The sequence below is a fragment of the Kogia breviceps genome, chromosome 3, assembly GCF_026419965.1.
Source record: "Kogia breviceps isolate mKogBre1 chromosome 3, mKogBre1 haplotype 1, whole genome shotgun sequence".
NCBI lineage: Eukaryota > Metazoa > Chordata > Mammalia > Artiodactyla > Physeteridae > Kogia > Kogia breviceps.
The window spans coordinates 158,059,318-158,076,137 of NC_081312.1; the positions used below are offsets into that span (position 1 = coordinate 158,059,318).

Genomic DNA, 16,820 nt, shown 5'->3' on the forward strand with positions numbered 1-16,820 from the left:
TGTGTGCTGCAACTAAGACCCAGCACAGCCAAATAAGTAAATTAATGATTTTTTTCTTTAAAGTAAAGCACACACCTACCATATGTCCCAGCCATCTTACTCCTTTTCCTTTGCCAAGAGAAAAAGAAAGCACATGTCCGTACAAAGACTTGTGCACATGTGTTCATAGCAACTTTATTTGAAATAGCCGAAATATAGAAACAGCCCAATGACCGGTGCGTGTATAAAGGAACAGTGGTATATCCATACAGTGGAAAACCACTCAGCGAGAAAAAAGAATGATCTATTGAATGAATCTTGAAATAATTCTACTGAGTGTAAAAAGCCAGAGAGAAAAAAGAGCAAGGGCTGCATGATTCCACTGATGAAAATCCCAAAACCTAATCCCTGGTGACACGCAGATCCTTACTTGTCCCCTCTCTCTACGTCTCTGTTTTTGCTGCCCCATCTCGTCTGCATTTAGATGTGCTGTCTTTCTCCCTGTTAAGGATGCCGTCTCTCAGCCTCACAGCCCCGGGCCTGCTTTTCTCACCCTGTGCTCTCTGGCTTCAGTCCCTCTCCTAACCTCTGCTGCATCTCAGCTGTCCCCCCTGAGCTCCAAGCCCTCCAGGGGCTGGGGGATATGTCTGCTTGGCCATCACAAACACCCTCTCATTGGCCAGGCCCAGCGTAGGCCCCTCTTCTGCCTTTCACACCACGTCCTCCTCCTCTCAGCGATGCACCAGCACCCTCTCCGTGACCCAGGCCAGGAACCCAGGTGTCCTTTGGTTTTCACTTCTCATGTCTAGTTTATCACAAGCCCTATTGATCACTCTTTTAAAATATATTATTCTTGAATAAGTTCATTCATTCCTGAATTCCCAGTATCCAGCACAGTGCTGACAATGTAGGCAATTACTATCTGTTAGTGAACGAAAGGACAGGTATCCTGCAAACGCATCTGATTCCCTGCATTCCAGCTGCTTCTGTTTCAAGCTGCCATCCTCTTGCTCCTGAAGGCTCCCAACAGCTTCCTAATGGGCTGCTCTTCTCGTCTTGCCAGTCTTTTTCCCGTACTTCAAACAATCACATTGAACTGTGTTAGTCCCCTGCTGAAACCTCCACTGGTTCTCCATTGCTCTCAGGCTAAAACGTGCAGACATTACCCTGGCTTGAAAGCACTTCATTTTCTCTGGCCCCGGCCAGCCTCCATCCTGACTGTCTGCCATGCTCTCTCTGTGCCGTCTGTCCTGTCACGTGCAGCTTCCCACGGCTGTCCTGCCCTGGCCCACTCCTCCATCCTGTGGGTCTTCACCCTCAGTGTTTCCTCTGCTCTGGGAGCTCCTGCCCTGCCTCCGTGGAGAACGCTTAACCTCTCCTCTGGCTGCAGCTTGGCCATCACTTCCTCTGGACAGCCGCCCTTCCTCCTGTTTGGCATTGTGCACGGAGAGGTACCGTCGCCTGGGTCTTTGCCCAGCCCTGTGCTGGACCATGGGGGCCTCCAGCAGCCTGTGTGCATTGGCACCTGGCAGGCGTCCCGTGAATATTCGAGTAAGGAAAAGACAACAACCCGAACAGTGCTACTGACTATAGTAAAAGCATGCTTTATTTCTATCTAACAAAAAGAATGTTTTTTAGTGCCATAAACAGGTTTAAATTTGGTGTTATTTAAGGTATTTCATTTGCTCTAATTTCAGATTGAAGAAGAAATAAAAGGGTGTTTGCAGTTTTTGCAATCCGTTTACTCAACATTTGGCTTCTCCTTTCAATTAAATTTGTCAACAAGACCTGAGAACTTTCTAGGGGAGGTTGAGATATGGGATGAAGCTGAAAAGGTAGGGAGAAACAAAGTGTTACCCTTCATTTTTGTGAATATGGAAAACACCTTGCATGAGGATGCGATGCTTTGCAATGGAAATTTAAAATTGGAAGTTCTGGGATAAACGTGCCCATTGTAGAATGTTGTTAATCCATTTTTCTTCAAAACAATGATAAGAGCAGTACCTTACATTTGCTTCACACTTTAGTTTATGTCAGGTTTTCATTTATACTCTTTTCAGTGCTGGTCACTAATAACCAATTTCATAAGTTTTTAAAGAAATTCCCTGGCTCCTTCTTCAGCAGCTCTGGTTTGGCCTCTGCCACTGGAACTGATGTAGGTCCATCAGCTCCTTGGAGCTGGATTAACCTCAAACCTCTCTTGGGGGCTTCCCTGGTGGCGCAGTGGTTAAGAACCCGCCTGCCAATGCAGGGGAAATGGGTTCGAGCCCTGGTCTGGGAAGATCCCACATGCCGCGGAGCAACTAACCCTGTGTGCCACAACTACTGAAGCCCGCGCACCTAGAGCCCATGAGCCACAACTACTGAAGCCTGTGCGCCTAGAGCCCGTGCTCCACAAGAGAAACCACCGCAATTAGAAGCCCGCACACCGCAATGAAGTACTAGTAGCCCCCGCTCACCACAGCTAGAGAAAGCCCAAGTGCAGCAACGAAGACCCAGTGAAACCAAAAATAAATAAATAATTAATTAATTTTTTAAAACAAACCTCCCTTGGGTCCCACTTTCCCAGAGTTGCAGTGAGTCATTAGATCCCTAAGAACATTCCAGCCCCTCCCACATAAGCACAAGCAAACTGATGTGTCCGAAACCCAGCACGTCCCATAGTCTAGACCCTAGTGCTCTTGGGAGCCAGAGACCTGGCATGTGTGGGGCAGGACAGACAGCAGGGAGAAGAGGTGCCGGGCAGTATCCCCGGGCCAGGCCTGGGAGCGGCGGTTCCAGCTCTGCGCAGACGTCCCCTCTCCCCAGGCCTTGTGTCAACCCGAAGCTTTCTTGGCCTCGGCCCCTCCCATCAGGCCTTCCTATCCCGGTGTCCCCAGGGAGAGGACAGAGCAGTGGACGCAATGACCTCTGCTGTATGCTCTTCCCCCAAACCTGGCCTTTCTTTTGCTTTTAATTCCCTGGGAGTCCCTACAATCGATTTTACCTGCTGTAGCAGGGCCTTGTTTTGTCTGAGAACATGGGTCACAGTCTCTTCTCCCTTCAGAAACAAAGTCGAGGGAGGGCAGCTCCAGCTTGTGAAGTGCATCTGTGTAGGTGGCCTTCCCAGCCCTGAGCACAAGGGAAGCCTCTGCAGGAGGGTTGGGTCCCTGAGGGACCCCCTGGGGTCTGACCAGGAGCAGATCCTGACCTGCTCTGACTGAGGCCCTGGAGGAGGCTTTCTGGGTGACGCTGGCCTGGCCCAAGACACCACCACTGCTTTCCTTCCCTGTCGGGCGCTTCACTCCCAAATGTCACCCCCCTCACGGCTCCAGTGTGCTGGGGTGATGACAGGAGTCTGGCTCCTGTTCTGACAGTCTTCTGGCCAGGGCCTTAAGGATGCCCGGGTGCTTCCCAGAGAAGCCATTTTCACACGGAGTGGCTGAAGACTCAAAGAGCCCTATCACTAATACTCGTGCACACCCTGTCACCGTCAGTGTGGAGCGACCTCACTGTGAGCTAACTTGGGTGACTTTACGTGGCTTAGTCTGGAGACCAGAGTGGGCCTCCCGCTTCCACAGCCTCTGTGTCCCAAGGGGCCCTGCCCACCAGCTGCAGGCACAGAGGTGGGGGAGAAGCAAGAGCGAGTGCAAGGCCTGTCCACTGATCTTCTGAACACAGAGTGCACGAGGAACAAGGCCACAGCTTTATTGCCTTTTATGGTGTGGAGGCACCTCCTGAAAGGAGCTGGAGAGAGTAGGGCAGAGGGGGTCTGCACGGCAGAAGTGCCCAAAGTACCCCTCTATCACTTACCTGGCTGGAATTCAGTGGAACAGTTTACTAAGTTATCTTTTTTCTCCCCCAATTAAAATGTGTATGTTTCTTGAGAGTAAGTACTATCTTAATTTTCTGTACGTAGTCCTTGCTCAGTAGTTTATTGAATGTAAAAGAGGTTCAATAAGTATATGGTGATTAAGTGTAAGTAATGTTCTCTTCTTATTAAAAAAATAGCAACTACAGAATAGCTTGATGGAATTTGGGAAACCATGGAAGATGAACCCGGGAAATGGAGCATTTTATGGTCCTAAAGTAAGTAAGCCATATGCTTCAAAAAAAGTCAAATTTAAAAGAAAAATAAAACCTGTCTCTAAGCAAACATCATTTAATTTACAGATTGATATAAAAATCAAGGATGCTATTGGCAGATACCATCAGTGTGCTACAATTCAGCTGGACTTCCAACTGCCTGTAAGATTTAATCTTACATATGTTAGGTGAGTGATTGAATGTGATAAATAATGTAGGACTCATATCTTAATTATTGTCATTTGAGCATTAGCAGTATAGAAACAAGCATCAGTGAATGTCTGTCTGTGTGCAAGATACTCAGTATGTATTTGTTTACCTGCTTGTAATCTAGTTGGAGGTCAGCTTTAGTTTTCTGGTTAGAGCTATGAACAAAGGACGTGGAAACATGACCCAAACAGAGAAATCTCCTTGAGGCAGAGGGGGAGACTTCATAAAGGGCTGACCCTGGGTCTATGTCTTAAGGATGGTATTTACCAGGGAAAGCAGAGGAAAAGAGGCAGTTTCATCACTGCAAACCAACAACTTCTTTAAAAAATTTTTTCTTTTTTTTTTTTTTTGGTATGCGGGCCTCTAAGTGTTGTGGTCTCTCCCATTGCGGAGCACAGGCTCCGGACGTGCAGGTTCAGTGGCCATGGCTCACGGGCCCAGCTGCTCCGTGGCATGTGGGATCTTCCCAGACCGGGGCACGAACCTGTGTCCCCTGCATCGGCAGGCAGACTCTCAACCACTGCGCCACCAGGGAAGCCCAAAAAATTTTTTCTTAACTCACAGTAAAGTTGACTTTGTGTGTATGTGTGTGTGTGTACAGTTCTGTAAGTTTTAACATTGTATAGAGTGGTGTGCCCACCACGACGATTGTGATTCCATCAGGCAAACAAATTCCTATGCTGTTCCTTTACAGTCACACTCTCCTCCCACCCCAGCCCCGGGCAGCCACTGCCCTGCTCTCCGTCACTTTCCCAGAATTCCACACAAGTGGGATCATACTGTATATCACCTTTTGAGGGTGGCTTATCCTTTCAAGGGTGTGCATGGCATCAATGTGACTTGTCACCAGTGATGTAACCTCCATCACTTGGTTAAAATAAAGTTTGCAAGATTTCCCCACTGCAGAGTTAACTGTTATTCCCTTTCCATAATCTGTTTTTTGGAATTGAGATTTTCCTGGTGATGAATATGCTGAGTAGTTTTGAATTGCACCCCAGACATTGTTAATATTATATTGTGAGATGCTGGGTCTTGTTTAAATCCTAAGGGGATTGTTGACTTTTTAGCAGTCATTCTGCCTGGGCAGGTTCAGGCTGTAATTTATAACCCGCCTTCTGTGGTTCCAACGTCAGCTCAGTTTTCTGAGCCTATACAGTCGGCCCTCTGTATCCGTATCTGTATCCGTATCCGTGAAGCCCATGGATATGGAGGGCCGACTGGGCTCACTGTACCAGCCGTTGTATATAAGGGATATGAGCATCTGTGGATCTTGGCCTCAGCGAGGCCTTCTGTCCTGTGTGCACCACCCAGGGGCCAAGTCCCAACAGTCCAGTTCTCAAGCGTTTTATGTGGTGTTAGGGTCGGATCCAAGCATGTGCGATGAGAGGTGAGGCCAGCCGAGCTCATACACCCCTTTATGGGGCAGCTTTTCTGCGCCCCCTGCTCTCGGTATTTCCCTGACACTTTTTGGTTCCCTGAAGTCCCTTTCTGTAGTCCTGTAGCCAGAACGCTGGGCTTTCGCTTCCCTGCTCTGCATGCTGTTTCCTGGGCTATCTGTGTCAGAGACCAGGCATCAGGAGGCCAGCAGAGAGAAAGAGAGCACAGGGATTCACGTATGCTTGGGATCACAGCTGTTCTGGTTGGAGAGGAGGATCCCCTTCCTTGGAGTTTTAGGTGCCTGTTAGTCTCTGTGCCACTGTGGGAATATTGGGGGCTGGAGGAAGAGAGGAGAAAAAAGAGAAGAAAACTCCAGGACGTCCCCCACCCCCACTTTTTCTGAAACTTAGCAGTTATTTTCTGGCTCTTGGCCAGAAAGTGAGGATTTCTCTTGAAGCTTTTCCTGTCTGCACCTGGTATGTATTCTTGCCTGTGGGCTGTCTTTAAGTCCAGGCCACACAAACTGGAAGACAAAATTACAAAAAACTAAGTGCAGTTTGGTGGCACTTCAGATTCTGGTCTTCGGCAATCCCCCGGCACCAGTCACTCCTCCCAGCCCTTGGGTGGCTGTTCTTTATGTTCTCTCCAGGGTCCATGTCTGCATTCAGCAGGAGAGTCAGGTGTGGCATGCTTACTTCATTCTGCCTGGAACCAGCTTCTTTTTAAAGACCATTCCACTGACTTGAATTAGACAAAAATCAAAACATCATTTCTTTAAACTCACCTCCTCTCACCATGTCCTGTTTTAGATGTGGTGTTGATTAGATAATGTGTTGAGATCTCTTTCACTCAAGATTATTAATTTAAAAAATTAATTTAAAAAGGAAAAATTATTGGCATATTTTAAGTCTAATAATTTTTAATAGAATATTTTCCTAAAAAGATTCTTATAATAGATGAACAACCACCAATTTCCCAGAGTGTAGGATTTTATGCAGTGATCTCAATTTATGTTCAACCAACAAAAATTTTATTTCGGATTCTCCAACTTGTGTTTTGATATTTGATTAATGGTTATAGAGCTACACTCAGAGTTACATCCTGTGAGAAGGTAGAGAGCTGAAGAATAGTTGAAGTGTTCATACAGGGAGCTACATCAGGACATGAGAATAATAAAAATTCTCAAAGGTTAAAGGGGAAAGCACGGAACTTTCAAGAATAAATTCAGGCCTTTTGGAAAAGATGGTGCCTTAAGTTCATATTTGCAAAATCATCTTTCCCCAGTAACCTACCAAAATGAACAAAAAGAATTAGGGGTAGGGGGACTTGATGCAAAAATAACCCAACTAGTGCAACAAAATGTAAACACTACTAGCCATCCAAGGGGGATGTGGAGGATCAGTAGATCAGGCAAGCCATTCACCCGTCCACCCACCCACCCATCCACCCACCCGCCCATCCATCCTTCCATCCATCCATCATCCTAGGTGTTGTGTGGACAGTGGGGACTGGAAAGCAGAAGTGGAAGCAATGGTCTGTAGGCCAGGTAAGAGATGATGACAGAACATGTTGGCAGTGATACATAGAGTTCAGAAAAGTGGAGGTATATTTTGGAGGTAGAACCAATGTGATCTGTTTGTGGCTTAGATATGAGGGGAGAAGAGGGAGGAGCAGCGAGGTCATCACCTTGATCAAGTAAGTTTTTTACCCAAGAAAGCAGGGGTGGTTTTGGACTTCCCTGGCAGTCCAGTGCTTAAGACTCCACACTCCCAATGCAGGGGTCCTGGGTTTGATCCCTGGTCAGGGAACTAGATCCCGCATGCCACACCTAAAGATTCCACATGCCCCCAGGAAGATCCCACACACAGCAACCTCAGCTAAGACCCAGGTGCAGCCAAATAAATAAATATTTTTTAAAAAAATAGAGAAAGCAGGGGTGGTTTAACATTACGAAGCGTATTGTCACGCATTACCTTCAACAGTGCTGAGAGGCATTGGATAAAATGTAACATTCATTCCTGTGAGAGGAACAGAAATAAATTTTCCTGTAATGGTAAGGAGTATTTATTAGAAAACAACAATAACATCTCTACTTAGTTGAGAAGAAGGTGACTAGCCTATTTGTACTCTTACTCACAATTGTTCTGGGATATGTAGACATATTGAAATAAAGAGCCAAATTTTCATTGTATGTAGATGCTAAGATGTCTAGAAATCCAATAGAATCAGATGGAGAAAAATTAAAACTAATAATAAAGTAAGGTACCTAGCAATAAGGTCAAAATGCAAACATCAATTTGCTTTCATATATATTAGCGACAACCTGCTAAGAAGTGCAATGGAAAAAAAAATTTCAGAAACAGTAACAACAACAACAACAAAAACCAAGTAAAGGGGCTTCCCCAGTGGTGCAGTGGTTAAGAATCCACCTGCCAATGCAGGGGACACCAGTTCGAGCCCTGGCCCGGGAAGATCCCACATGCAGCAAAGCAACTAATCCTGTGTGCCACAACTATTGAGGCTGTGTGCCACAACTACTGAAGCCCAGGTGCCTAGAGCCTGTGCTCCGCAACAAGAGAAGCCACCACAACGAGAAGCTTGCACACGTCAATGAAGAGTAGCCTCTGCTCGCCACAACTAGAGAAAGCCTGTGAGCAGCAATGAAGACCCAACACAGCCAAAAATAAGTAAATAAAATAAATTTTTTTAAAAAACAAGAAAATATCTAAGAATAAACTTGACAAGGAATATAAATATATAATATTTATTTGAAATATATAACATAAAACTTTATCAAAGGCAAAAAAAACCCAGTTGTTTAAATGAAGATTCACACCACTGTTGGACTGGGAAGAATCAATATTGTGAAGATACTAATTCTCTTCAAATGTATCTCTAAATTTAATGTAATTCCAACTAAATCCACGAGGATTGTTTGGGGGAACTTGTCATTAATTCTAATGTTTACCTGAAAGTATAGATGTGTAAACATAGTTTAGGTCACTCTTTGCCCTTCTTAAGACTAGATCTGATTTTAATTATTTTAAAATAAATGATGGGACAGAAATTTCGGTACCCTGGGGCCTGTGAAAGGATCATGCTGCTTCTCTTTCATTCCCTACACAGGCAACATTATGCAACATTCAGGAACATACCATGCTGTTTCCAGTTTGTAGAATGAATTATTTCTTCATATATCTGAGCAGGAATGGCCTCAGGCCCCCCAGCCCCACCCCAAAGCTTCTGTAGGATCTCACAGAGGATTTGGCTTGCAGTCAGTCTGCCGTGGCTCTTAGCAGAAATGATTGGCAATGACGATGTCCAATGAAAACTCTTTTGAAGTGAGTTTAATGAATGAGTCTCTGTTTTTATTTGTCTGTTTGCCCTGTGTGTATATGTGTTTTAGTAGTAACTAGCTGGTACAACATTTAGGTAAAAATTTGTCCTAAGAGCTTTGTAAGCATCACATATTATTACATTTGTTGCAATAATGTGAAATTTATCTTTCTGGGAAAAGTGTGCACAGATCTTGGAGTGCCTTACTTTATTACAATTAACAGTTGTAATTTGCTTTTTACATCTTTTTCTGAAAGGGAGGAGAGAATTCTCAAATGTAAGGAGAATGTCATGAAGGTTTCAGGTCTGTAAATGGAATTTCACCAGTGGACTTCTGGAACAAGTATCAGGAACATTTTGAAATATATCAGTAGTATGGGGGCATAGTGTTTACAGTATGGCAGTGTGTTTACAGTGGATGTTGTCAGGAATGGGTGCATTTGGACCAAACCGGATTGGCTGTGAGTTGACATTTGCTGATGCTGAGAAAGGGTTATGTGGGAGTTCATTATACTATTCTCTCTACTTTTCTATATGTTTTCAATATTCTCTAATAACTAATAACTAACTAACTAACTAACTAAGGTTGGTAAATTTTTTGCCAGCCACCGTGGTCATACCATTAACCCAAACTAATAGAATACCAACATATTCTATTACAGAGTACAGAAACCCATTTTCTTTATTTTTGCAATGTCTTTGATAATTGTTCAATAAATTAGTGGTGAAGTAAGCCATAGTTCAAAATAAAGTTAATTTTAAAAATATGATTTGTAAGATTGCCTCTCAATATGAGTAAACTGGTAGTTTCGAATAAAACTGGTAGTTTAGAATAATCAGTAGATTTGTAATATAGTGATCTAATATTACGTTGCTTTTTCCTAGGTGATATATTTTATTTCTCTTTGGTTTATAAAAGATACCATACGGCTTCCCTTGTGGCTCAGTGGTTAAGAATCCACCTGCCAATGCAGGGGACACGGATTCAAGCCCTGGTCCGGGAAGATCCCACCTGCCGCGGAGCAACTAAGCCCGTGTGCCACAACTACTGAAGCAGCCCGCGCACCTAGAGCTCATGCTCCACAACAAGAGAAGCCACCACAATGAGAAGCCCGTGCACCGCAACAAAGAGCAGCCCCCACTTGCTGCAACTAGAGAAAGCCCACACGCAGCAACAAAGACCTAATGCAGCCAAAAATAAATAAAATTTAAAAATAATAAACTATTAAAAAATAAAAAACACAATGCAGAATCTCTTTAAAAAAATAAAAGATACCATAATTTGAAAGAAAAAAACCTTTATTTCTAATTAATGGCACATTTATGTTTAAAGATAATTTATGAGTAATCTATTGTTTTACCTAGTTTGGGAAAATACCTTTTAAATATAAGGTAAGAAGATAAAGTTATTTATGAATCTTAAGAGAATAATTAAATGTATAATTTTCATTTTTTTAGTAAGGATGGGGATGATAAGAAGAACCCTGTGATCATTCATCGAGTCATTTTGGGGTCAGTGGAAAGAATGATGGCCATTCTCTCAGAACACTATGGAGGAAAATGGTAAGTGATATGGAAAAGAAAAGCTATATGTCTACTGTCCTTAAAAATCATGGCTAAAAGATGAAATTAATAAGAAAAAAATGGTGGCTCTTGCCTTATAATTAGCAAGTATCCAAACAGCAAATAAAAATTTTTGTGGCATATGCCAGACCAGAAAATAAAACAAAGAAAACAAAGGCAGCGTGGCATAACACTATCATTTACCTTTTTGGGATCTCAGTAAAATTAAAGAGTCACCTTTTCACCTGTGTCAAACAAACCCCTCGCTGGAACTTATATGGCCCACACTCTCAGGGCACCATCTCTAGCTGTACTGCCCTCCTTCCTTCCGCTATGCTGTTGACCTCACAGCCCTGTGATCACTGACTTAGGAGGAAACATGTAAGCCTGGTTCACACATGGCCCCAAAGCCAAAGAGAACTGCTGCAGTGGCATCCCTCTCCAGAGATGGAGGGGGAAGGTGAATGCCCTGAGTGCAGGCTTTCGAGTGGTACATCTGGTCACCCTCTGTGCCCGGAGGGAAAAGTAGCCAGAGGTGTGGGTTACACTGATGCGTGGAATCTGATTATTGCTTTGGCCACAGGGTCAGAGACTTAAGAGATACTTAGGTTGGAAACCAGATGACAAGTAGGTTTGGTATGTGGATGGTCGCTCAGAATGGGCCATGGGGATGGTATTGCCCGAGTCTGTGTCTGTCCCTTAGATTTTATTTGCAATCCTAGAGAAATATACTGAGGTGTCATGGGGGTGTCCAATCTATTACAGGTACAGAGAATCCAAAACTATAGTTATGAATACGTGTGTATGTGTGAATTAACATGTTTATATTTCTCTCCAGTTGATTCTGTTGTAAATACTTAACATAGTGAGAGATGGTGGGTCTTGCAAGAGAGCAGTAGAACTAGGGGATCAGGAGGTGGTGTGGGCACACCTTCCTGTGGAGACACAGTACCACCCTGCACAGTTTACACAGCAAGCCTTTGGACACCTATCAAGTTGTGGTGGAAATCTCCCTGAGAAATAAAAATAGAAATGTTTAAAATGTGGCTCTCTTGAGTTGGTGGGGCTGAAGCAGGGGTGAGAACAGAGCTCAAAACGATACATTTACTTTTCATTTTATGATCTGTATCTCATCATGTATATAATTACATTTGCCACATGTATTATTTTGCTTTTGTAATTTAAGAATAAGTATGTAAAAACATATATGCACAAAGTGCCATCTGGTAATAGTCCCTGTGCATTTCCTTCCACCTTCAAACTAAATATGCTGAAGAAAAAGGCAGACATTTCCCACATCAAACATTGCTTATACCCACCTTTCCATCTTTTAAAAAATTTTCATTTTGAGATAACTGTAGAATCATTTACAAAGAAGTCCAGCATACTTTTTACCAGTTTTCCCCAATGGTAACATCTTGCAGAACTGTATACACATAACTGGGGAGTGACAATCCACCAACCTCATTCAGGTCTTGCATTTGTGCACACGTGTAGATTTGTGTACCCGCCAGTCAAGGTACTGGACAGTTCCGTTAATTATAAGGATCCCTCATGCTGCCGTTTATTTTATGGCCACACACCTCCTACCCCATCCCTGTCACCATCCTCCGGCAGCCACTCATCTGGTCTCCAGCTTCATAATTTTGTCATTTCCAGAATGTTACATAAATGGAATCACAGCATGCAGCCGTTTGAGACTGACTTTTTTCACTCCTTGGATGGAGTTGCCTTGAGATGCCTCCAAGGCATCTCAAGTACCAGTCATTGGCTCCCTTTCACTACTGATGGTGTTCTGTAGTGTGATGCACAGTTTGAGCATTCACTCGCTGAAGGGCATTTCGGATATTTCCAGTTTGGGGCTATTATACGTAAAGCTGCTGTAAATGTTAGCATGCAGGTTTTTGTGTGAACATGTTTCCATTTCTCTGGGATAAATACCCAAGAGAGCGGTTGCGGGGTTGTATGGTCAGTGATATTTAGCCCTCTCATCTAGCTGCCAACCTGTTTTCCCTCCCTTTCCAATCGAAATGCCCAGTTTCCCCTTTTATCTCCTCTATTGCCTTTTAATATAGTTTGCTTTACTTCCACACCCCTCTACTGAACCTGCTCTCTTGTGAAGTCTTACTTAAAAAGAAAAAAGAGTCTTTGGTTATTTTTTAATCTTGTAAGAAATGGTCATTTTAAAAATACGTATTATATTTTTCAGGCCTTTCTGGCTGTCTCCTCGTCAGGTAATGGTCATCCCTGTGGAGCCAACTTGTGAAAAATATGCACTTCAGGTAAAATTAGAGACATTTAAAGTACATAATCTTGGCATGTGGTCTGTGAACGTCATTGACTTGGAATGTTATTCACACCTTAAAATATTGCATAACTAATACATTAATTTACCACCCCGTTTTCAGTAAATGTTTTCAATTAACACCTGAGTCGTGTCTATGTAGCTGTATCAGAACTATTTTATTTCTTAATATTTTTGAGAAATTGGTCTTTTAAAACATCTCGTAGTTATTCTTTTCCTCATGGCTCTATTAGGAAGAATACTTATATTATCTTTTGCTGTGTAACAAATTACTCCAAAACTTGGCAGCTTAGAACAAAAGGCATTTATTATCTCAGTTTCTGCGAGTCAGAATCTGGGACAACTTGGCTGGGGACTCTGGCTCGGGTGCCTGGTGAGGCTTCTCAGAGGTCGAGGCAGGGGGAGTGACTCAGCCCTTTAACCTCATCTCAGAAGTGGGGTGCCATCACTCTCCCTCCACTGTGGTCACACAGACCAACCTGGTATAAGGTGGAGGGGACACACAAGGGTGTGAATACCGGGGGGTGGGACCCTGGGGATCATCTTGGAGGCCGGCCACCGCATTACCATACACAATGTATTAATGAAAGTGTCTCATTCTCTTACAGGTATCCACTGAATTTTTTGAAGAAGGATTCATGGCTGATGTTGACTTAGATCATAGTTGTACACTAAGTAAGAAAATACGAAATGCACAGCTGGATCAGTATAATTTTATTTTGGGTAATCTAAATTTGTATATATTTTTCCCAAATGCTTGTTTTTTCAGTTTAATTCCAAAAAACCCCCCAAAAAACAAAATAAAGAATATGGTATAACTGCTTGATTATGATAAATAGCTGTTGAATATTTATACACAAAGAATAGTCTGTGTTATTCCTGGCTAGATACTTTTTGTTATTTGCCAGAAAACAAGAGTTATGAAGTTTCACATGGATCCTGTGGTGTAGTATTACTAGGAAGAATTAATAACTCAAACTGACAGTGGAAAATGATCTTATCAGTAGAATTATACTCTATGTTTCAGTCATGTGATAGGCCTGAAATAATCTCCTTTGCTTTTATGGTTTATTAGAAATCTTTAGGATTAAACTAATGACTAGGAAATGTTCCAAATTTAAGATGATCAAAAGAAAAGAATTAAGTGAAAAAATAAAACGTCCTTGAGGAACATGAGTAATTAGATGCAGAATCTAAAATTTTGACTGTAAAAATGATTCAAAATCAAGGGAAACTTATTTATATGCCTGTAGGCATGATATGGTTGTCTCCTATAAGTTGAAAGTTTCTGTAGAAGGCAAAATAAATATGCACAGGGCTGTCCTATGATCAATTTGTCATCAAAAGTGTTTGTAGTAGGTACTATGATGCTTCAGTCAGCCTTCTTGTGGTGACAGAAATTTCAAATTAGCTTAGACATAATGGAATGTATTGGAAGGGAGTTAGAGTATCTTATGCCATGGAAGGTAGAATTAAGTAGCCAAATAATTAGAAAAGTAACTGGAAGGGGAACTCAACCCTTACCCAGGACCATTTCTCCCCATTTCTGTTCCCTGTTTTGATCTGCTTCTTTAGATCTACTTTATCCCCCTTACTTGCTGGCCAGTATCTTCCTTCCAGACAGCAAGAAACATGGCGGCAGAATTCTGCGTCATCTCACAGCCTGGATCATTAGCGAGAACAAACCTTTTACATATATTCCAGAAAATTCTGTTGGCTGGTTGGGCACGTGTCTGGTGCCTGCCTCTTGATTCATCAAGTGTGCCAGGTGGACTCAGGGGGTCTTTAGGAGCTCCCTCCTCCCACCTGTACCCCACGACCATCACAGGTGTTCTCGAAAATGGACAATAGAGAGATGGCATTAGAAGTCATTCCTTGTCTCAAGAAATTTACTCTTAGAGGATGACCAAATGGACATTAGATTGATATTTGTTGATTAGTATTAAGAAGAAAACTTAATAAGACATATGCCATATGACTGCTGCCTTAATATTTAGTAAATTGTTGATTGAAAATATATTTATTTCCCTTTGTTTTCTACAGTGGTTGGAGAAAAGGAAAAGACAAATAATGCCGTAAATGTTCGAACAAGAGACAACAAAATTCATGGAGAGATTTCAGTAACTTCTGCCATTGATAAATTGAAGAATCTCAAGAAATCACGTACCCTGAATGCTGAGGAAGAATTCTGAAGTCCTTTCCTTGTGCTCACATCTGTGTAACCTTGTTCTGAACCCTGAACATGCATTTTCCTTAATTACCATTCGTACTTCTGAGAACTTGGGACCCACTGTCTGGTCCACTGATGGGCACAGTGAGAAGTGAGACGGGGAATGAGTGGCTGATATGCACAAAATCTGATTCACTAATGTGTCTGCAGACAATGAGAGGACAAGTGTGGGAAATTTTAAATTTCCCAAATATCTTGAGAGACTTCAATGGGAAAATGTCGAGCATCAAAGAGGGAAATACTAGGAAATGAGCATTATGAGATGTTATTGTTAAGAATTGTGATTTTCAAAAGATAAGTTTCAAATAAAAGTCTTCAAAGCTTTTTGAATATGGGGGGAAATCTTATTTTCTAATAACATTATGTCTCAGGTATTTTTTAACTCAAGTTTTACTAAAGTTCACACTGAAACTTTATTTTTCTTATTTTTGGCTACACCCCACAGCATGTGGAACTTCCCTGACCAGGGATCGAACCCATGTCCCCTGAAGTAGAAACGTGGAGTCTCTGGACCACCAGGGAGGTTCTGAAACTTTATTTTCAAAATCGGAATCAATTTGTTTTAACTAACCAACAATCACAAAAGAAGAAGCTAGTACTAAATATTGGATTACTAACAAAGGATTCTGAACTCAAAGAAATTCAGTGTTGTGCAATCTTCTGTAGTTTCCACTATAGGATAAGAGTTGCCATTTTAATGCTTCTAAATGACAATTGAAACTTACTTATCTTTAGAAAAAATAAACTCTCAAATAAAATGTGTTACGTAGTGCTTCCAGGGTTTCACCTATAGGTTTATACCATAATAATTTGCTCCCCTAGAGTTAAATTACTCTTCTGATGGGATGACATTCCACTGATTTACAGACTCAAGCGGATTTCTGATTTTAACTGAGAGGAATACCGTACTGCTCAGAACTGAATTAAAATGGCTTTATGTCAGTAGTGAATTTAGCTACCAATCAAGCAGTATTTTTTGTGTTTATTTGGTTATGTGCTGTGGAATTCAAAATAAATTTAAGACCTGCTCTCTCTTCTGTACACACTTATCATTTAGCTTCCTGAAGAGTTGGAAGACAAAACAGTAGACCTGACCGTGAACAGGGGATTGAACTGCACGGGTCCACTTACCCGTGGGTTTTTTTCAGTAGCAAATACTAGAGTATACACAATCCTACCCGCAATTGGTGGAATCTAAGGAGGTGGAGTCACCTATAGGGAAGAACCGAATGAGGAGGGCCCGCTCTAAGTTACACTGCACCCCTCACCCCGAAGTTTTTCAAGGGTCAGGCCTGTGAGATGCTAGAAGGTGCAGATTGTGTCATGTACCTGTTTAAGCTAACTTTAATTGAGGCCAAGCTCTATTCGATACATTCCTTGAACTCACCAAACGTGCTAGTGAGGCAGGGGGCGTCAGAAGACTCCCCATCCCCACCCTAGACAACCTTGTGGCGGGTGGGCGGGGAGAGGGAAGCCCGTGCGCAGCCCAGCACGAAGGTTGCTGCGGTGGGAACAGGTGCGGTGGGAACAGGTGCGGATCGCTATGCCGGCCGCAGGGAGCCGCGGCATGGGAGCAGCTCCCTCCCGGGGCGGGCCTCCTCCAGGGCGGTCTGGGGGCCTGAGATCCGCGGCCGCACTTCAGTCCGGGCTCTCCCCGCCTTCGAGGAGCGTTTCTCAGGACTGGTTAGACATCCGGGCAGGGCGGACCTGGAGAGATGCTCGCGGGACGCTGCCCGGGCCCTGGGGTCGCGGGGA

At 43.1% G+C, this 16,820-nt stretch overlaps 1 protein-coding gene across 4 annotated transcripts in view; it reads left to right on the forward strand.

Moving 5' to 3' along the window:
- The window catches only part of TARS3 (threonyl-tRNA synthetase 3), a 52,010-nt gene extending 35,905 nt beyond the window's left edge, over positions 1-16,105 (forward strand). The window contains exons 13-21 of one of the 4 annotated variants that reach the window (XR_010839867.1): positions 1,243-1,530; positions 1,677-1,814; positions 3,970-4,047; positions 4,132-4,232; positions 8,758-8,972; positions 10,426-10,530; positions 12,740-12,812; positions 13,444-13,558; positions 14,879-15,388. Coding sequence is in view for 2 of the 4 variants with exons in the window: in XM_067030114.1 (XP_066886215.1) it covers positions 1,243-1,530; positions 1,677-1,814; positions 3,970-4,047; positions 4,132-4,232; positions 10,426-10,530; positions 12,740-12,812; positions 13,444-13,558; positions 14,879-15,027 (1,047 nt within the window). In the remaining 2 variants the exon portion in view is untranslated. Of the gene's footprint in view, positions 1-1,242; positions 1,531-1,676; positions 1,815-3,969; positions 4,048-4,131; positions 4,233-8,757; positions 8,973-9,852; positions 10,161-10,425; positions 10,531-12,739; positions 12,813-13,443; positions 13,559-14,878 lie in introns of those variants that run through there. The other 3 variants (XM_067030114.1, XM_067030116.1, XR_010839868.1) reach the window with 3 other exon arrangements.
- Positions 16,106-16,820: the final 715 nt, after the last annotated feature.